The sequence below is a fragment of the Mirounga leonina genome, unplaced genomic scaffold (genome assembly GCF_011800145.1).
Source record: "Mirounga leonina isolate KUSES-001 unplaced genomic scaffold, KU_Mleo_1.0 Mir_165, whole genome shotgun sequence".
Lineage (NCBI taxonomy): Eukaryota > Metazoa > Chordata > Mammalia > Carnivora > Phocidae > Mirounga > Mirounga leonina.
In genome coordinates, this window is record NW_023270415.1 from 21,053,842 (window position 1) to 21,075,097 (window position 21,256).

The 21,256-nt window shown below is 44.3% G+C and overlaps 1 protein-coding gene across 1 annotated transcript; it reads right to left on the reverse strand.

Annotated features, from left to right (window-relative positions):
* Nucleotides 1-4,477: 4,477 nt before the first annotated feature.
* PRDM14 (PR/SET domain 14) lies at nt 4,478-20,511 on the reverse strand. The gene is made up of 7 exons (XM_035011078.1): nt 19,526-20,511; nt 18,883-18,936; nt 18,638-18,795; nt 16,943-17,213; nt 11,972-12,174; nt 7,586-7,687; nt 4,478-4,705 (listed from the first exon to the last, which is right to left on the reverse strand). The coding sequence occupies exons 1-7, from the start codon at nt 20,223-20,225 to the stop codon at nt 4,478-4,480; spliced, it is 1,716 nt and encodes a 571-aa protein (XP_034866969.1). The 5' UTR covers nt 20,226-20,511.
* Nucleotides 20,512-21,256: the final 745 nt, after the last annotated feature.

Consider the following 21,256-nt stretch of genomic DNA (forward strand, 5'->3'; position numbering starts at 1 on the left):
AGAGTGGAAGTCGCCAAGAGGACTCCTGCCCACCTTCCCCAGTTCGGGTACTCACAGTCTTGCAACAGTCAGAGGTTGAGAAAACCTTTGCAAAGGAAAAATCCTGCTCAAAATGATGTGGGTGGACTGTGTTTGCCTTCTCAGTTGTCTCGCTGCGTCTAACTGGTTAAAAATGAGGAAAGATCACCTATTTGGTTCTGAAATCTTACCTGTTATTTTTACTAGCATTTTAAAAATAATGGATGTAGATATATGTAGAACAGGACATACTGTGGGAGCAAGTGCAAGAACATGTAGCGTTTTTGTAAAACGCTTGTTTGTAAAAATTAAGAACGGAATTTCAATCCCTTTGATATATTCAGTGTAGAAATTTGTTCTTCTGGGCGCCTGGGTGGCTCAGTTGGTTGGGCGACTGCCTTCGGCTCAGGTCATGATCCTGGAGTCCCAGGATCGAGTCCCGCATCGGGCTCCGTGCTCAGCAGGGGGTCTGCTTCTCCCTCTGACCCTTCCCCCTCTTGTGCTCTCTCTCATTCTCTCTCTCTCAAATAAATAAATAAAATCTTTAAAAAAAAAAAAAAAGAAATTTGTTCTTCTGAGCTTTGGATAGGGTTCAAGAAATCACAGTTCAGTGTAATTAGTGCCCCTAAGAAGTCATAAATAACTCTCAAAAGTGCTTAAAAATCACCATGAATGAAATACTGTACAACCCGTAATGTCAAAATGAGGCTCACCGATAATAGGTGGTCTAGGACAGTATTTGTGATCTTATCTCTATCATCTTGTGAAGGCAGCTCTTCCCAGCCCCACTCTGCCCTGCACTGCTTGGGTACCAAGGGAGCTGACTTTATGGCTACAAAGCAGAGCCTAGTGCAGGCCTCACAGAGGTCCCGAGCATCTCTCTGCTTTGATAGCTTTGTTCATTGCAACCGGCAACTTCTCCCAGTCCTAGAAGGACGCCCTGAGGGCCCATTAAGAGCTCCATCAATATCAGGGAGACCACTTTACTTTGAGCCTAGTTATTTTTCCAGGGTTCAGATGTCCCTATTTATGCACTTTTTAAAAAAAAACTCTAATGAAAGAATGGATGATATTTATCATCAGACTTAGACTCAGATTGGGAAGATAACCAGAGGAACTAACTCACAGAAGGCTTCTAAATTCCATCAATCAACTCAGAGCTGCAGAAGGAGTTCTGTATTTCCAACAGTAAAATGATAAAACTGGGTTCTGTTGGTATCCATTATTCCAAGGAAGAGCACTGTTGTGCCTGCAATCTGCATTCTAATGGTTCCTCCTAATGAACAGTTTTTGTGATTTTGCCAAGTCACCCAGCTACTCAGTTTTACCCATTGCTATGCTGTAGGGACTAGGAAGAGAAATCAAATACAGCCACAGTTCTCAAACTTTAATATGGATTGCTGGGTCCCTACCCCCAGAGTCTCTGATTCAGGGGATACTGGGTAGGGCTAGAGAATTTGCCTTTCTTTTTTTTTTCCCCCCTAAGATTTTATTTATTTATTTGAGAGAGAATGAGAGACAGAGAGAATGAGAGGGGGAGGGTCAGAGGGAGAAGCAGACACCCCGCTGAGCAGGGAGTCCAATGCAGGACTCGATCCAGGGACTCCAGGATCATGACCTGAGCCGAAGGCAGTTGTTTAACCAACTGAGCCACCCAGGCGCCTGAGAATTTGCCTTTCTAAGTCCCCAGGTGACGTTAACACTGCTGGTTCAGGAATCATACTTTTGAGAACCACTGAAAGGATAGATAAACAATAAAATCGGCATAATTCTGTCTCCCTTTTGCCTGACTGACAAGAGAAAGGAAATGGCTTTAGTAAGCATCATCCAGAATGAAAGTCACGTCATTTTATTTAATCTTCATCACCCTACAACATAATTATGACATTATTTTACAGATGAGAATGTTAAACCTCAGAAATGAAATGACTTGCCCAGCATTATGCAAATGAGGAAATGGCAGACAAAGTAAGTTTGTCCAACCCCAAAATCTGTACTGTATGCGTTATGTTCCAACAATATCCAGCCAGTGTAATTGGATCAGCCCAGAGCTTTAATTTCATCCTACTTTTATGTAATGGTTAGTCTTCTAAATTGACTGCCTTAGTCTTTTTTAAGATTATTGTTATAAGTGACTCAAATTATCTTTAAAAATAGATAAGATACGCATTTACGGGGCATCTGGCTGGCTCAGTCCATAGAGCATGTGATTCTTCATCTCAGGGTGGTGAGTTCAAGCCCCACACTGGGTGTAAAGCTTACTTAAAAAAAAAAAAGATGAGATACACATTTTCAATAAACGCAAGAGAGCTTAAGGTAATTACCAAAGAAGGATGTTGTAAATTGACTGCATTTTCCAAACCAAAAATTGAGATATGGAACCTGATCAGGATGATCCAAACTTTGTGGAAACAGGTCAGATTAAGCCTGGTTGGTCCATGTAAAGTATTATTTGGCATGTAGGCATTTTGGAGTGACTGTTAGAAAAGGGCAAAAAAACCATTATTACCTTCCTTTGCTGCTATGCTAGTTCAAAGAACAAAGTACTTAATTTGAATGACTCAACTAGTGAAAAAATGAGAATGACATGATTTCCTGATGCCTTGCTTTACTGTTTGATTGTAAAAATGAACTGGCAGTCAAAGAAAGGCTGCCTAATTACAGGATGAGCCCCGATCTTTTCCAAAAGACTATTGTTCTGACTTAATTAACATGAACTAAAACAGTCCTAAAACAACAGGGCACATTCCCATTAGGATAAATTACTCAGCCCTGGTCAACGCAGCAGAGGACTCCCCAGAGGAGAATCTGTCACTGCCTCTCCACCTGCACTACAGCTCTCTCTCAAAGGACTCTGCTACAGCTGGGGGCCTCCCTCTGGACGGGGCATCTGTTCCATATTGAATTTGCTCCATTTTGAAAGCCATGGACCATGGATAAAGGGTGAAGAAAAATCCTAAGCAGTCAATAGCACCATGGCTAGGGATGTGACATAATAGCTTAGTAGCTACGGTCGCCAATGGAACACTCTCATTCTGGTCTCAAATGTCCCATGTGAATATTTAAAAGTGGGTTTGTTGTTTGCTTTGATATAGGGATAATTGATAGAAAAAGGCTATGTTCTTAGCAGGATTCATAGTTGAGCATACTGGTTCGTTTGTTCATTCGTTAGGAAGCTGGGTGGTGGAGGGGGCAGACCTGGCTTTGTCCCTTGGAGGCGAAGCCTGCGTCACTTCCTTACTCTAAGCCTTGATTTCCTTCTCTGTAGATGGCGAGCTCAGTGGTACCATCTCTCAGGGTTCACGCTCATTTACAAATATTGGCTAATATTACCCACATGAAATGAGTCTTTCTCTCTCACATATTAGCAAAGATATTGCCCAAGGTTTGTTATCAGCCTCATGATAACTGATATGGCACATTTTTCTTTTCAGTGGGCCTCTTTTTTTATATACTAGTATGAACCGGCTAATTAGACCTGAAGAGAGTCCACTTGTCTCTCCATCAGGAATGAAATCAGGTTTGGGTCGCCTGGTGGTTCAGTCAGTTAAGCGTCTGCCTTGGGCTCAGGTCATCTCAGGGTCCTGGGATCGAGTCCCATTGGGGTCCTTGCTCAGCAGGAAGCCTGCTTCTCCCTCTCCCTCTGTCTGCCGCTCCCCCTGCTTGTGCTCACTTGCTCTCTGACAAATAAATAAAATCTTAAAAAAAAAAAGAAAAGAAAAGAAATTGGGTTTAAAACTAGAGCAATACAAAAACATTTATTTTTTAGTCGATTGCAGTTCTAAACCTTTCTTCATTTGGTAATAATTTTTCTTCCCCAGTTACAAAGCTCACAGATGATGAGGTGGTGAATAAGTAACTTCTGCGTCCTCTGAGTAATTCTGTATGGTGCTAAACAAATTAATAGGCATTTGCCATGTGATGGGGGAAGGAGTGGGAACTAGGGGTTGAAAATGAATCCAAAAAAGATGGGAGATTAATTTATGTCTGAACACTTAGTTACAATACTAATGAAGCTCAAGGTTGAATGATTTTTAAAGACTTTATTCTATGAAGAATAGACCAGGTAATGGCCAGAGCCATATTACAACTGGGGACCCAAGGCAACTAGTAGAGAAAAGGTCTTCTCCATCACAAAATCAAACTCTACTCCCAGTCCCCAAAATAAAATATAGTCCCTCTCTCAGGGTTTGTGTTGAGTTTCCAGACCTGGAAGCTCAATATTAATAGCCAGCTCTCACTATTTCTAGATAAATTCACCAAAACTCCATTCTTGTGAAACACATTTCTGTGAAAGCTGGCGAAATAAATCTGGTAAATTCAGTTTATTGGCCAGTTCCATTTTTCTATTTCTCATCTGAGTATAACGATCATCTGTTCATACAACACACCCAAAAGCAAGAAAAACGAAGACCGAATCCTAGCCTTTGGTTTTACATTGTCCCCATACTTCTGAGGGCTAGTAGCCTTCATGAAGCTTCACGTGGGAGTAGAATGCTTCTTGATCTGGGAAGGTTTTTCCACAGATGCTGCAAGAGCAGCCCTCATCCTCCTTGTGTGAACGTCGGACGTGACTGTCATGTGCAGCGTGGGATGCAAAAGATTTACCACAGTGCTTGCATTTGAAGGGCTTTTCCCCGGAGTGCTGCCTGATATGCGTGCGGAGGATGCTGGAGGCAGTGAACCTCTGCAGAGAACAAAAAGCAGAAGAAAAGGTAAACTTCCTTCACCTGGGCAGCCAACGTCTAGACAAAGGGCTTAATTTCACCATTACTGACCCTCAGTTCTCCAATGAATGAATCATGGATGAATCTGGGCTTTCAGGCTATAGAGCATGCTTGGTCAACAGTAGTAGCCTTAATAAAAAAGGGCTTGACTGACAGAGGCTCAGGAACCTCCATTTAAACAGGCAATTTCAATGCCGGTGGACCTAGGACCACAGCCCAAGAGAACGTGCATTACAGGAGTAACTACTATTGGCCAAGGTCTCTGCATCAGTCAGCATCTTACTGATTTTTTCTTTTCTTTTTTAAGATTTTATTTTTAGGTAAATCTTTCCACCCTACACGAGGCTCGAACTTACAACTCCAAGATCAAGAGTTGCCTAGTCCACTGACTGAGCCAGCCAGGCGCTCCGGTTTCTTTCTCTTTTAACTTAAACTTTCTGAGGGGCACCTGGGTGGCTCAGTTGATTAAGAGCCGACTCTTTTGATTTTTGGCTCAGGTCACGATCTCAGAATTGTGGGATCGAGCCCCATGTCAGGCTCTGCACTGGGCATGGAGCCTGCTTGGGATTCTCTTCCTCTTCAATCCACCCCTCCTCCCAGCTCACACATGCTGGCTCTCTAAAAAACAAACAAAAACTTAAAACTTTATTAGAGATTCTGTGTACCCTTTACCGAGTTTCCCTCAGTGCTTACCTCTTACACAACTATACTACAGTATCATAATAACCAGGATGCGGGTGTTGACCGTTCAGATACAGAACAATTTCATCAAAGGACGCCTCATGTTGCCCTTTTAGAGCCATACTGATCCCCCCCACTCCCACTTTTTTCTTAAGCCGTGGCCATCACTAACTAATCTGTTCTCCATTTCTATCATTTTATCACTTCAAGAGTATTGCTTTTGGGATTGGCTCTTCTCACTGAGCATAATTCTCTGGAGATCCATGGAGGCTGGTGTGTGTACAACAGTCCATGCCTTTTTAATTGCTGAGTAGTACTCCCTGGTGAGGATGTACCCAGTCTGTTCAACCACTTACCCGTTGAAGGACGTCTGGGTTGTTTCCGGTCTGGGTTCTCATGAATAAAGCTGTGACAAGCATTTGTGTACAGGTTAAGCCTTCATTTCTGAGATAAGTGCCCAGGAGGACAATTGCTGGGTTGTATGGCAGTTAACGAGTTTAGTTTTTAGTGAAACTGCTGAACTTTTCCAGAATGGCTGTCACACTAGTACTTTGCTGTTTTTACATCTTCTCTTGGCCACTGCCACTTCTGTTCTTTTCCTGATTTATAACCTTTCTCCTCATTCATTTCAGTACTATGCTCTGACCTTTGTCACTTTCAGGTAGTACATGAGATGTAATTACTCTGTTTTGGGGTCCACTGACAGTGACAGAAAACACCAGGTGAAACTGGTGGCTTCAGATTTGGGGTGCTGGGAGAGAAGCACCACACACTGAGGGGGGGTCTGGAGTTGGGTCACTACCTAGTAAGGTGCACAAGCTATACTTGTTTGGAACATGGTCAGTCTTTATCAGCATAAGTAACTGGAGTCTAAACCAGGATGCTGAATAACTCGTTCATGTCCTAAGTGGATTTAATTCCCCTTCAGTGCATCCCTCAACCCCAGCTGAGCTAGAGGTCCAAGGTGGGGATCAGAGTAAGAACTCCAGAAACAGGATGTGTTGTGGGGCTATTTTGACCTTGCTCTGGAAATCCTCCTGGACAGAATTTATCCCTCAGGATAGCCTGCCTTTTTCCTACAAATGCACGGTCATCTCCTTCAGTCTGTGGTGGTTGCACCTGGTCTACTTCTATCTCAGCCGCATTTCTCTCTGTTGATAATTTCCATGCTGTTGACATGCAATTTCTTTGGCAGTATTGTTTCCCTAAGCCTGGTACACTCAATGTTTTATGCTGCTGTGAGAGGCTTAGATGGCCTACATTTCTTTTATGGCTTTATTATAAAAAATTTAAGTAACTTGATGATAGGATCAGTCTATCCTAGTGCTATCCAATAGGACTTTCTGCAGGGATGGAAACGTTCTATGTCCATGCTATCCAGTTTGGTGGTCACTACCACATGGGGTTATTGAGCACTTAAAATGTGGATTGTGCAACCAAATTATGGAATTTTTCCATTTTATTTCATTCTTATTAAATTAAATAGTCACATATGGCTAATGGCTAACTAAGCATTGGACAGTATAGATGTTTATCATCAAAATAGGACATGAGGTGTTTTGGTATAATTTCTAAAGCATGGTCAAACTATGGTTCTATTCTAGCAACCCCTAACCACATATTTGTCTCTTCATTTTTATCATTCAATATTCCGTATAATGTACATTAGTTTCCACTTCAGCAATGTTGGTCTAGAAAGTTGAGAATCTGTGCTCTTAAATACTATGTAGTCTAGAAAGTTGAGAATCTGTGCTCTTAAATACTATGTAATCATGTCTGCAATCATCAGGTCTCCCTGTAAACTAGGGGTGTATTTTTTTTTTAATTTTGTTTGTTTATTTAAGTAATCTCTACATCCAATGTAGGGCTTGAACTGCCTGACTCTGAGATCGAGAGTCTCATGCTGTACCGACTGAGCCATCCCAGCACACCCAGGGGTGTATTTCATTACACATGTCTTAAATGCCAGTTTGGTCATAGGAGGTCCCATCTGACCATCTTAAGCAAACTGGAGCATTTTTTAGGGGTGGAAATGGGAACTGGACTGATAATGGACTAATCAAGATCTCCTTATAAGCCAGGCTTTATGCTTCAAGTTCTTATCCATGAACATCCAAACAGGGCTCAAGGCAGATCCCTTGGAAGGAGGTTCCATTTACCTTTGTACAATACACACACTGGTATGGTCTGTCTCCAGAGTGGACTCTTGTATGTTTGTTCAGGCTGGAAGACTGAGAGAAACATTTCCCACACGTAGAACACTAAGGTGTAAAAAAACCACACAGTTAAAATCAACATCTTCATTTTACCATTATGTTTTTCTGGGAGTAAAGGTGAAATATTGTATTTATCCAGTGCATGTCTGTAGGCAGAGGTTACAGAACTCAGACTGAGGGGCCTTTAAGGTAGTGGAAAGACAACCCAGGGCCACACTGATGATTCTGGAAGTATGGGTTCTGGTCAGATGTTTGAGTTAATACTGCAAAAGAACAGATCAAATATAAAGCCTAAATATATGATTTGGAAGATAAGATTAGGGGGCTCTCTGTGAATGAGGACAAAAAAAATTAAAAGTTAAGCACAGGGAGGTAGATTCAACCTAATATCTGGCCAAAAGGAGTTCCAGGAGAGAACAAAGATCTAGAAGACAGGAAATAACCAAAGAATGAACAAGAAAATTCCTGTCAGTTTAGGACTTGTGCCTTCAAATGGAAAGAGTACTTTGTACTTCACTGATTACAAAGCAAGAAAAAAAGAAAAAGACATCCAACCTGACATGTTCTGTTAAAATTTCAGAATTCCAAAGATAAAGAACAATTTCCATAAAGAAGAAAACCAGTTACTTATAAACCGGTAAGAAACAAATTGCCATCAAATGATAAAACAGAAAGATGCCTTGAAGGTTTTTGAATATCTTTTCTAAAACTCTGTATCTAGCCAAACTATCAAAAACATATGCAAGTAGGGCACCTGGGTGGCTCAGTTGGTTGGGTGACTGCCTTCGGCTCAGGTCATGATCCTGGAGTTCTGGGATTGAGTCCCGCATCGGGCTCCCTGCTCAGGGGGGAGTCTGCTTCTCCCTCTGACCCTCCTCCCTCTCATGCTCTCTATCTCTCATTCTCTCTCTCAAATAAATAAAATCTTTAAAAAAAAAAAAACATATGCAAGTAAAATATCCTCAAAGAAGGGGCATCTGGGCAGCTCAGTCGGTTAAGTGTCTGACTCTTGATCTCAGCTCAGGTCTTCATCTCGGGGTTGTGAGTTCAAGCCCTGCACTGAGCTCCATGCTGTGTGTGGAGCCCACGTAAAAGAAAAAAAAGGACTCAAAAAATATCATTACACAATTAAAAAACTACATTTTCCACTTGTAATTAGAAATCCTAGCAAAAACAAAAAGAAGTCAAAAACAAAATACAAAGAAAGTTAGAAGTCTAGCATAATTTTGAGCAATTGCTGGAATATGAGTAACAGTGATTTTTGGAAAAACAGGCTTTTCTCCATTGGTCAGGAATTTCAGGAGGTTGGAGAGAAAGGACATTCTGAATTCCTGGATAAACTTTTGGGACTCATTGTTATGAACTACAAGGACATCCTCTGACAGTGTTGTGTTCTTCATTAATTTTGCTCGACAAATCATCCAAAAAGGAGGTACCTCCTTTAATAAGTCGTGTAGCTTCTACTTTTTTCTTAACAAACACCCTTTGATCTAGCTGCAGCAAATCTGACAAATATCCTAAGTGGTGTATATCCCATCAGGTTAAGATCACTTGCTGTGCTAACTAAAAAAGAAAATGCTACCAATTAAAATTATGGCATACCATCACTTGTTAAACACATTCAGTTTCAAGAAAACCTGTTTCAGAAACATAAAAACCTAGAATTGATAAAATACGGCTTGTAAAATATTATTACAAAAACATGTAGCAATAGAAGTATTTTCCAAGGACATACATGGACAGATCACAGGACAAATACAGAGTGCCAATAAAATATAGTTTAAACATTTAAACCACATTATTAATTAAGATGCAAATTAAGGCAAGGTACCATTTTCATCTATCACAATGGCAACAGGAAAGGACAGTGGTATTGTAGGGGACCCCATGTTGCCTACTCCACTGCAACCCCCCAGGGCCGTGCTATAAATCGACACCTTCTCCAGAAAGCTGTTTAGTGCCTTAATTCAAGCCTTCAAATTGTACATACCCTTTGATCCAGTTTTTCTACTTCTAGGAATCTATCCCATCAAACATGGGATCAAACATGGATAACAGAGATAACGATTTCTATATAATATTGTTCACTGTAGACATACTGGGGGAAAATTCACACAGCAGGAGATTGTTTAAATAAACAAAGGCACATCCATCTCATACACTGATGCAGTCATTACTATGTTTATAAATTATTTGTGATGTAGTGTTAAGTCAGAAAAGTAGCCTCGGGGCCCCTGGTTGGCTCAGTTGGTTGGGCAACTGCCTTCGGCTCAGGTCATGATCCCGGAGTTCCGGGATGGAGTCCTGCATTGGGCTACTTGCTCAGCGGGGAGTCTGCTTCTCCCTCTGACCCTACCCCCTCTTGTGCTCTCTCTCTCAAATAAATGAAATAAAATCTTAAAAAAAAAGTAGCCTCATAATAACTCCAAGTATATTAAAAATACCTGCATTTTCACATACACAAAAAGAAAAAAATTACACCTTTAAATGTCTTAACATGGGTCATGGCATATCAGGTGGCTTGTTTTGTTTTCTCCAAATTATATTTACCAAGCATACATTCTTTTCTCATGTTAAAAAATAAAAATTAGAAATAAAAAACTAAATGTTTACCAAGTCAAACTATGAAAATCGCTCTTGGCTTTGTTTTTTGTGTTTTTTTTTTTAAAGATTTTATTTATTGGGCGCCTGGGTGGCCCAGTGGTTAAGCGTCTGCCTTCGGCTCAGGTCGTGATCCCAGGGTCCTGGGATCGAGCCCCGCATCGGGCTCCCTGCTCGGCGGGGAGCCTGCTTCTCCCTCTCCCACTCCCCCTGCTTGTGTTCCCTCTCTCACTGTATCCCTCTCTGTCAAATAAATAAATAAAATCTTTAAAGATTTAAAGGGGGTGCAGGTCCCCCTTCAGATCACTACATTTGTATCTTTTTTTTTTAAGCCACCCAGGCGCCCCTTGGCTTTGTTCTTAATCATACTCCCAAAATGACAGCTGAGCCACCCAGGCGTCCCTTGGCTTTGTTCTTAATCATACTCCCAAAATGACAGCTAGCAGTCTGATGTGTTACTTTCTGTTTTTCCATTTGTGTGTGAACATCATGCATATCATACCTAATAAGCCATTTCAAATGGCATCATTATATACAAATTCTGCAACTTGTTTTGGCTTATTAAGCAAAACATAATTTATACAACCAGTTCCATGTTGATGAACATGCATTATCTAACTTTCTGTCAGAATACTGGAGTGTAACTTTTTCCTTTTTCCCTGTCAAGGGGTTAGAAATAATTTCACTATCTTAATACTTCAAATGTGCTTAGAATTCTGGTAAGTATGTGCTTTGCTGTTGGAAGTGGGATTTGGAGGGGTCCGGGCTGGCATGGATATCTTTGTAGATCTGGACCACCAAGGGATTGTTGAAAACTAATTGTATTAAATGTCTTTTGATGAGCAAAAAGGAGTTCTTAAGATTATTGTAAAAATATACTTTACGGGAGTAAATAATACAGTGATTGATTGGGATTCTTCTAGAAGCTAAGCTATGAACAGGAGGTGGTGGGTAAGGGCAATTTTATGAAAATTACTCTCAGTTTTCAAAAGAACAAGACTGGGACTCTGGAGTTACTCAGGTGGTAAGCCTCATCACCCAGTCCTGACAGGGCCGCGAGTCAAACCCACATATGTCTGCACCCAAGTCCCATCCTTTCTTCTAGATAAGCCCAATGGTCGCTTGTACTGTTCTGCACCAAGCCTGGCAGAGCGACCAGCTATCCGGAATGGCAGAAAACGGCTCCCTATTGCCATTGTTGCTTTCCTTCCTGACAAAATCCTTGGCGTGCCACACAGGCCTTCCATTCCCTGGGCCATGCCCATGTTCATCTTTGTCTACAATTGTCAATATGCCCACATAGATTATGGAACAAGGTGCGGTTACCACAAAGCACACGCCAGCCTCCTTCCCGCCTGGAACGTCTCAACCCTCTCCCCGTCCCCAACTAACCCTGCCTTGGATAAAAATCAGACACCCTTTTGTCCTTCTGGACTCAGCTCAAGGCCACCTCCTCCGTGAGACCTCTCTCACAACCCATGTGTCCAGGTAGAAGCGGACACCCTTCCTCCATGCCCCTCTCTACCTGTGCATCTGTGCTAGCCCTCTGTCACCGGGCTGGCTCATGTCTGCCCTTCCACGGCACTATCCCCTCTTTTACAGACCCTGTCTCATCAGGCACTCTGTCCCAGCAACTCATACCCAGGAGTGTGTACTCAGGGGTTGGAGGAAGGAGCAGAAAGCCACATGAGTAATGGGCCGTCCATGATTCACCGCCCTCCTTCTTACCTTGTGAGGCCGGTGCTTCTCATGAACGTGAAGGACATGGATCCGGAGCCGGTCCCGCTTCTCAAAGGATCGTTTGCAGAGATTGCAGGGAAATTTCCTGTCACCCTTGTCCACACATGGGGTGTACTTGAGATGCTTATCTCTGTAATACTTGTAGGTAAATACTTTTCCACATCTCTCACATCTGTAGCCCTCTGCAGACTCTGTCAAACACAAGGGAATAAGGGCCAATGGCTTTATCAGCTCCCATCCCTCATTCTTACTTCCAAGAGGATTTTAAAAAACTTTTCATTACAGAAATTTTAAACATATACTAAAGTCAAAATAATGGCACGATAAACCCTCATGTGCTCAACACCAAGCTTTCACAATGACCAACTCATAGCTAATTTTGTTTTCATTTCTATCATTTGCCTCCATGACTATTTCAATACTAATTATCATTTGGTTCATAAATACCTCAAATTGTAATGTTTTAAAGATAATACTTTTTAGGGGCACCTGGGTGTCTCAGTTGGTTAAGCGACTGCCTTCGGCTCAGGTCATGATCCTGGAGTCCCGGGATCGAGTCCCACATCGGGCTCCCTGCTCAGCAGGGAGTCTGCTTCTCCCTCTGACCCTCTTCCCTCTCGCGCTCTCTCTTTCAAATAAATAAATAAAATCTTTTAAAAAAAAAGATAATACTTTTTAAAAAGTAGTAACCGTATTGCCATTGTCATACCTAAACAATTAACTCTTATTCCTGGAAGAAATACATGTGTATACCCATACATGTAATTATTTTCCAATCAGTTCAATTTCGGATTCAGTCTTCTTGTTGTCTATGGTTTGCTATGTCCGTTCAATCTCTTAATTTGTAGGCTCTCCCTCCCCTTTGTTCCCTGAAATGTATTTGTCGAAGCCCTGCCTCCAGCCCTATTTAAGAGCAGTTCAACCCTACAGTTCTTTTTTTTTTTTTTTTTAAGATTTCTTTATTTGAGAGGAGAGAGCAAGAGAGCATGAGCATGAGCAGGGGGAGAGGGAGGGATGGAGGGAGAGGGAGAAGCAGATTCCCCTGCTGAGCAGGGAGCCCAAAGAAGCTGGCTCAATCCCAGGACCCTGAGATCATGACCTGAGCAGATGCTTAGAAGGCAGATATTTAACCCACTTAACTGACTGAGCCACCCAGGTGCCCCCCAACCCTACAGTTCTTGAACACACTCTTGACTGGCATGTGTTAGGAGGTTAGGTTAATATACCAAACATACGTACTGTGTTCCTTTCAGATCAGCCTAAACTCTAAGTTCAAAGCAGTTCACCTTGGTCAATGACGAACACAGGACAATGATGGACACCAATAGCTTACTTCCTAGGCTTCACAAGGGCTGTTCCATTTGACCCCATTTACAAAGTCTTAGGCACCTGTTTAGCTTTTGGTTTACTTCCCTGAACTTCTGGAAAAGATTCCAGAGTTAGAACCAAAATGTATGGAGTAAGGATGACAATTATCTTGCCTTCCCTTGTATTCACAGGGTTATCATGATGATTAATTTAATCCTGTCACTTATTGAGCTCTTACCAATATGAGTGATACTATCAATGAGTAATAGACTTAAGACCCAGAAAGGTAAATCTGTTTTTATCAATGGAGGAGGGAGGGGGAGAGAGGTTAGAGAGGGTTCAGCCGACTCTAGCAAGGGAGGCCCCAGGTCCAGGGGTGTCTATTGTTGGGGGAGGGCAGAGGACCAGGGCCACCTACAAAAGCATGCTGAGGACACTCTGGATTCCAGAGGATCAAGTGGCTTTGACTGTGAATGCATCACTGAGACCTCATTGTCTGGCCCCAGGGAGGGACAGAAGAGCCAGCAGTAAGTATATGCAAGAGTCTGGAGATGGAAATTTTCTTAGCATCAGGACTGCAGGGAAGCTATCCATCAGGGGCTTTGTTAGTTGACAACTACATCCCAGGCACGTTTAACAGGTGGCTAAGGAAATAAACCATTCATTAAGTAAATAACCAGGAAGGCAACCGCCAACCCCAGGACTATCCATTGCCCGGGATGTCTATCACTTTCATTGAGGTGCTAATACTCTCAGAATTCCCTTGCTGGGATGGTTTAGCTCAGAGCTAGCATTTTCATTGGTCAGAAATACCTGGCCTTCCTGCTCCAGCAGTGGGAAGAGAGGGTCTACAAGATAGGGATCAGTGATCTTTACAAATCAAAGCACTAAAGCACACCAAAATTCAGAATGATGGTTCAATAGTGAGTTGCAGAAGAACTGCTCAGGCAAAAAAGTGACACAGACACTCTTACTAATTAGGGTTCGGCTGCCTACATTTTCTGCTCAGGTCTTTGGAAATTTAACTTAACCTAATAATTTTATCCTGTTCCCTTTCCTTCTTTCTTCTCTTCCCCCCCACCCCACCTCGGTCAACTACTCTTTTTAGCCAAGGGGTTTCCCAACAATGATGCTTCCTGCCCCACCACACACAGTTCAGAGTTTGGTATAGATTAAGAGTTGTCTTCACATTCCACACCTCCATCCCCCAAAACACACACTCCGCAGGCTTGCATACTCAAATAACCCGCCCACATAGGGTCCAGACTCTTTCCTCCCACTCAAGACCTGAAAGGGGGAAGTTCACACCAATCCTCACCAAAAGCCTTTTGAGGAAAACAGTTCTTTTGAGAGGACAGAGGAATTTTCATTTTTCTTTCCTTTTTAATCCTATCCAAAACCACTCACAATAGAAAACAAATGAATTCATCCATAATTCTTTCCATCAAATTGAATTGTTTACCAATTTCCTTCCACACATTGTCTCAAATATGTATTCAACCCCATTCACTATCATAAGCCCTCACCCCTGTTCCTTGTTACCAAATGGGGATTTCTGACTTCTGCATATTATTCTATATGTTAATATATCATCATTTACGTAAGAATTATTCTACTATTGAGGGGCGCCTGGGTGGCTCAGTCGTTAAGCGTCTGCCTTCGGCTCAAGTCATGATCCCAGGGTCCTGGGATGGAGTCCCACATCCCACATCCCGCATCCCGCATCCCGCATCCCGCATCCCGCATCCCCCGCATTGGGCTTCCTGCTCAGCGGGGAGCCTGCTTCTCCCTCTCCCACTCCCCCTGCTTGTGTTCCCACTCTCGCTGTCTCTTTGTCAAATAAATAAATAATCTTAAAAAAAAATTATTCTACTGTTGAGCATTTTGGTTGTTTGTGATTTTTCACTAATATGTATGGTGCTGTAGTAAAAATCCTTGAGGACAAAAGCTTTCCCTTCTGGACTATTTTCTGAAGACAAATTTCCAGAAGAGTATTACTGAGAAATCAAAAGTTATGATCATTGTAATAGCTCAATACATAATGTTAAGTACTTTTTCAAAAAGATGTTTATATTTTTTGCGAGTTATCTAGCATGTGTTTTTCTCAAATCTATTTTTCACTTTTGTTTCAAAAACAATCAGTACACTTTGGAAGTGCCCAAAAAGACTTACTTGGTTTGGTGCTAAGTAGGAGACAACCGTGAGGTCCACGGACTTTAGGGAGTCTCACAATCTCACCGCTACCCCCGACTTACCCCCACGCCATTCACATGTTGGGGTAGCAGGAAGATAGTTTACCAAAACAATTCTGACAGGACCTCATTATTTGGACTCTTGGAACAAGAGGCTGTTCATCATTCACTGTCTAATCCCTGTGAGCATGTCCTTTTTCCTTTGGCTTCACCATTAGCCAAACCTGAAATGCCTTCCGTCTCCCAGCCCAACACATCTCACCCCTAAGCAGCTTCTCCCATGTTGGTCCTAACATCATCTGCTTTCATTCAATATACATTGGGATCCAGGAGAAGGTGATATTAAGGTGTTTAGGATTATTTCCTGCCCTGAAGGTTCTCAGTTTGCAAGGGAGATATGCATGCAGACAATCACCGTAGTGTGTGATGAAAGCAATTCACTTTTCTTTTTTAACCTGTTACTTATTACGTTTATTATAACATAATAAGGTGGTCTTCCATCCTATTACACACATTATAGTAATTTGCATTTATCTCACACCACCTACTAGATCAGGGATTCCCAAGCTTTTGTGTATGTAAAAATCAGTCAGAGAGCATTTTAAAAATGCAAATTCCAGAGGCTCACTCCCAGGGAATGGGTTGCTGGTCCTCTAGCTTCTTGCTGCTCGCATGTGGTCCAGGGGCCAGCAGCATCAGCTTCCCCTGGAAGCTTGATAGAAATGCAGAAATCTCAGATGCCAGCTCTGAATCAGAATCTGCATCTTTCCAAGATACCCAGATACTCACATCCACATTAAAATTTGAGAGTGAGAGTCTAGCTCAATGCTTCTCAAAGGTCACTAAGATCCACAGTAAGAAAGACATTTTATATTTGAGACTTAGCTACCATACACACACACATCTCCATCTGAAACAACAACTTCAGGAAAACAATGCTTACTTTTACTTGAGATTCACATCGACATTTTCTATTCTACTGTATTCTAATTCCTTTTTTTTCTTTAAAGATGGTCTAAACCACTAAATTGATTTTCCACCACATTAAGATATTGCAACCCCCATTTGAAAAGCCCTGCTCTAGAGCTTTGATGGAGTCATCACTGTGTTAGTCTGAGCAGAGATGAATCAGAAATTGGCTCACCTAGGCCAGGGGTTGCATCCATTTATTTTGCTTGTATTTTTTCCCTGGAAGGAGGTGAAGGGGAAAAAGAAAAGGTTTTCTTGTGAACAGAAGTAGCTTCAGCAGCTTTGGAAAGGTAAGGGCATTTTCCTCCAGCTGGGTAGTGCCCCCTGGTTAGAGACACGCTCAGTTTAGTCTCCTGGGCATTAGCCTCTGGGGGGGAGGAGCTCCAGAGGTCAGCGGTGATGCCGCAGGGGGGGGGGGGTTCATGTTCAGAAAAGAGCCAAGTCCTTCCACTGAAGAGCCTCACTGGGAAAGGCAAAGGTGTGCACTCACCTTCAGAGGGCCCAGGCGCCTGCTTCCCCTGCTCCGTAACCTGAAGGCTCACAGGAATGTCCAAAAACTTTTCATAGCAGTCTCCGTACCACACCAGGAGCTCTTGGTTCTGGCAGATCTCCTTGCAGCTTTCATAAAAGATCTGCCCTTGACACTGCACTGCGACTAGGTTCTGCTCCTTAGGGAAACGGGCACAGTTGACATAGGACATCCAGTTGCCCGAACCTCCTTTTCCATCTATAAAGTGACTCAAATGACCATCTTCAAAGATCTAAAAATAAAATAAAACATAAAGTTTAAAATGCACTTTTTTTTGGCCTAACCTGTAAAGTAAAATTACTTATTAAAAATTTATAGTCCAAATCTCATGCTTGAATCCACTAAATACATTTATTATTATTTATTAATATTATTAAAGCCCAAATAGATTTATCAAGCATATCTCTATAGGTGCTGTGACGTTTTCTAAAGATTCTTACTTTCATCCCTTGCTTAATTTCCAAATTTCTATAGTATGTTAATTCCATAAGCAGAGAAAAGGGGAACAGAAGGTTGCATTTATTTTTTTTATTTTTTAAAGATTTTATTTATTTATTTGACAGAGAGAGACACAGCGAGAGAGGGAACACAAGCAGGGGGAGTGGGAGAGGGAGAAGCAGGCTCCCCGCGGAGCAGGGAGCCCAACGCGGGGTTCCATCCCAGGACCCTGGGATCACGACCCAAGCCGAAGGCAGACGCCCAACGACTGAGCTACCCAGGTGCCCCAGAAGGTTGCATTCAATGCACAACGTAAAGACAACCAATTAGTTCTGTGCTTTATCCCCATCTAGTTGTCATGCATATTAGTGGAGCGAAACTTAATTCTTTCTCTGCTGTGTGCAATCCCACTATCTCCCATGTTTTGTTATTATAAGCAACTTTGTGATTAGCATCTTCCACACAGTCTGAATTTCAGATTACCTTCCTAAACTATACTCCTAGAAGTAGAAATTCAGGGTCAAGGGGAGGGATCTGATATATTCTGACAAACTGGAGTCCTACCAGCATGCCCCAAACAGAATCAAGAGTATCAGTTTTTCAAAATCCATAGCTAATTTCACAGGCAAATGATAGCACAAATTTTAAAATGTGTTTTTCCTCTCTTTGGCATATTCTCAGCACCAGCGTATAACCTCTGAAGCATCTGGCGTTGCCTATAAATATAGACAAATATTAGTTCTTTTTTTTTTTTTTAAAGATTTTATTTATTTATTTGACAGAGAGAGACATAGTGAGAGCAGGAACACAAGCAGGGGGAGTGGGAGGGGGAGAAGCAGGCTTCCCGCGGAGCAGGGAGCCCGATGAGGGGCTCGATTGCAGGACCCTGGGATCATGACCTGGGCTGAAGGCAGACGCTTAACGACTGAGCCACCCAGGCGCCCCAAATATTAGTTTTTTAAATGTGTAGTTCATTGCTACTCTTCACAGATGAAAACGATTTAAGGCAGCAGGAAACACAAAGAATGCACGCAGAAGCGCTTTCCTGGGGGAAGGAGCATCTGCTTTTCCTTCTCTTTATATTGCAAAACGGGCAGCAGTGACAGCAGAGTGTGCCCCCTCCCAGGCTGGGATTCCCCGGGAGGCCCAGAAGCCAACACTGTTCCCCACCAGCATCATTTCCCACTTTGTCGACCCACCAGAAACAGATTCATTTACCTCCCACATCAGAGAATTGTCTCCATAGGTCTTGACTTCACTGGCGTTGACCACTTTACCTCGAAAGGGCCCAAACCTGACTCCTTTGGCGATGAGGCTACTGCAGAACACACCAAAATGTCGAACCTCACCGAACGTCGTCTGCTTGAGGCACAGACCTAGGGCAAAGCCAAGGCGGGAAAGCCAGTGAAGAAACGGACTGCATTCGTTCAAGGACAGAAATCCAGGCAAGAAGCCCTGCCTACCTTCTGGTAGTTGAAGGGAGTCTTTATCCAGAGTTCGACAGAGAGAATCAGATCCTAGAAGAAAGGGTTGAAATTTTATTTTTCTTAAGGTTTTTCCCTCCCCACTTCTTGGAGGTAACCATTATCCTGAGTTTGAGGTGTATCCTTTATATTTTTTCCTGCTCCTTTTACATATAAAATTTCTCATTTGAGACTCAGAACAACCCTTGCAAGGTTTTGTAATTAACCCCAGTTTGCAAATTTAAAGAACTTGAGAATCCGAGATAATGCCGACTTTGATTGACTAAGGTCAAGACAGATGGCGAGGCTGGGACTCTGAGTAGGAATTGCATGAGGCTCTCAAGGAGATACCTGGTACATCCTGGCAAGAATCTGATCCAGCTGACAAGTCCCCTGTGTGAACCATGTCTCTCTTGACCCTCAGCTCCCACTAAAACCAGCCTTAGGAATCATGCATTTTAGGTAAGTAGAGCCTCAGAAGTGAGCCTGGCCTCCCCAGGCTCCATATTCTGATGGGAAGTAGATAACACTTCCCCACTGGACTTGGACAGTCTCGGATCCACCTTGATGTCCTCCTTCCCCACTCCTGCTCCCACCTCTATTCCCATTCAACCTGACTCCCGCCCCATGTGACCACCTTTACCAGAGCTGTCTGTGGGGACCAGGAAGCCGGAAATTGCATGGTGTAGAGGGGCTGAGTGCTCCCCGCTGGGAATGACCCCGAACAGAACTAAGTGCAGGTCTTCCTGGGTGAAGTGGTAGCGGCGAGACGACTTCCCTGGTTGGTTCGGGAGTTTGGAGTCCTCCTCAGACCGCTTGCTGGGGGAACAAGGTAATAACTGGGGTGTCTTCAGTCCCTCAGGTAGCAGGGAAGCATTCACAGCCGACGGCGGAATTAAAATCTCAGGTCCACAGCACTGGCCACTGTCGCTCCGGCCACCAATGTGGCCCAAGTCTTCACTGGTGGCGCCTGTATACTCGTGGTTGCTGTTGACGCGTGGCACCTCTCTGGGAAGGTGGGGAACTGGGTACCACGGCGGCAGCTTGCTGTACCAGGGCAGATCGTAGAGCGGCTCCCTCTGCAGGGCCAGGTTGGAGCTCAGCAAGGGAGGCGCGGCCCGGAAGGAGAAGGCGGGCAAAGCGTGGGATGCAGACACGGCGGCCTCCAGCTGCGGGAAAGGTTGGAAATCTCCCTCCGCAGCGCTTAGCATGTTCCCATAGTGGCCATAGGGCGGGAAAGGCATGTAGTATGCGTCCAGGTGCTGGGGGCTGCGCTGGAGCCTCTCAGGCGCGTAGCCCATCTTGTCCTGGGGTCCCGCCTCACCCGACGGCCGCAGAGCCATTCCCGGCAACAGCGCGCGGCGCGTCTGCGGGGAAAGCAAGCGCAGCTGAGGGGCGCGGGGCGCTGCGGCCCTGCTCCCACCTGCCTACCCTCCACCATCCAAGCTAGCCCCGGGTCCGAGGGAATCGCAGAAAGCTCCCAATTCGATCCCGCCAGCCCTACCCCACAAACAAGGCGAAACAAAACAAAACAGTAACAAAACTGCAATGCAAGCAAACACGCAAAACCCCGAACGAAAACCTCCCGGGATCTTGCTCGACTCCAAGTTCCCGGTTAAGTGTCGCTTTTGCCTTCCCTCTGCAAGCACGCCTTGACCAAGCACAGTTGGTTTCCAACAACCCATTCTCTACATCCGGCCCCAAACCCGGCTCCTGCAAAATCCGTTTCAAGTTCCCTCTTCCGCCCTCTCCTCTGTCCAACAAAACTTTTACAGGGTCAGTCGGAGCCCCCGGGCCCTCCCACTCCAGCGGCCGGGAGCCGAGCGCAAGGCCTTACTGGGCTTTGGGGCAGGCGGCGGCTCCAGGCGCTCCCGGGTACCCAGAAGCGAAGGAAGGGCCAAGGGCCCCCGGCCAGTTCGCGCAGAAAGAGACGCGCTCCCCGAGCCCGGTGGCAGGTCCGGAAGGCCGCCCCTCCTCGAGCCCCGGGTCTGACCCCGCGGACCCGGGGGCCCGGCTGCCGCGACGAGGAGGGCGCCACCTTCGGCTCCGCTCAGAGCTCCGCAGCCCGCGCCGGGCTCGCCACGTGGGCCGAGTCCCGCCACATTCCCCAAGTCCCTCCGGGAACTCTGGTCACCCCACCTGGGGCTTTAGGGAGCCTGGGGTCGCCTCTCGGGGGCAGACGAGGACGAGCCTCAGGCCAGGTGGGAGAGAAGCCTCGGCGGCCACCGCCCCTACCCCGAAAGGATGGCGTTTTAATGGACACAAGTTCACCAAGGCCGAGGAATGGAGCCCCTTCAGGGCCGGCGGGTCTCGAGGGCAAGATCAACGAGCCCAATAAGGAAACCCAGCAGGGTCGTGACTCAGAAATTAAAGA

What these genes read in the sequence shown, in the direction of transcription:
- PRDM14 (XM_035011078.1), bottom strand. Translation starts at nt 20,225, where the DNA reads ATGGCTCTGCGGCCGTCGGGTGAGGCGGGACCCCAGGACAAGATGGGC. An exon ending in GGTCCCCACAGACAGCTCTG is followed by an intron (nt 18,937 to 19,525) that starts GTAAAGGTGGTC and finishes CCTTTCTTCTAG; the next exon opens with GATCTGATTCTCTCTGTCGA. An exon ending in GGCGCCTGGGCCCTCTGAAG is followed by an intron (nt 12,175 to 16,942) that starts GTGAGTGCACAC and finishes TGTGTTTGACAG; the next exon opens with AGTCTGCAGAGGGCTACAGA.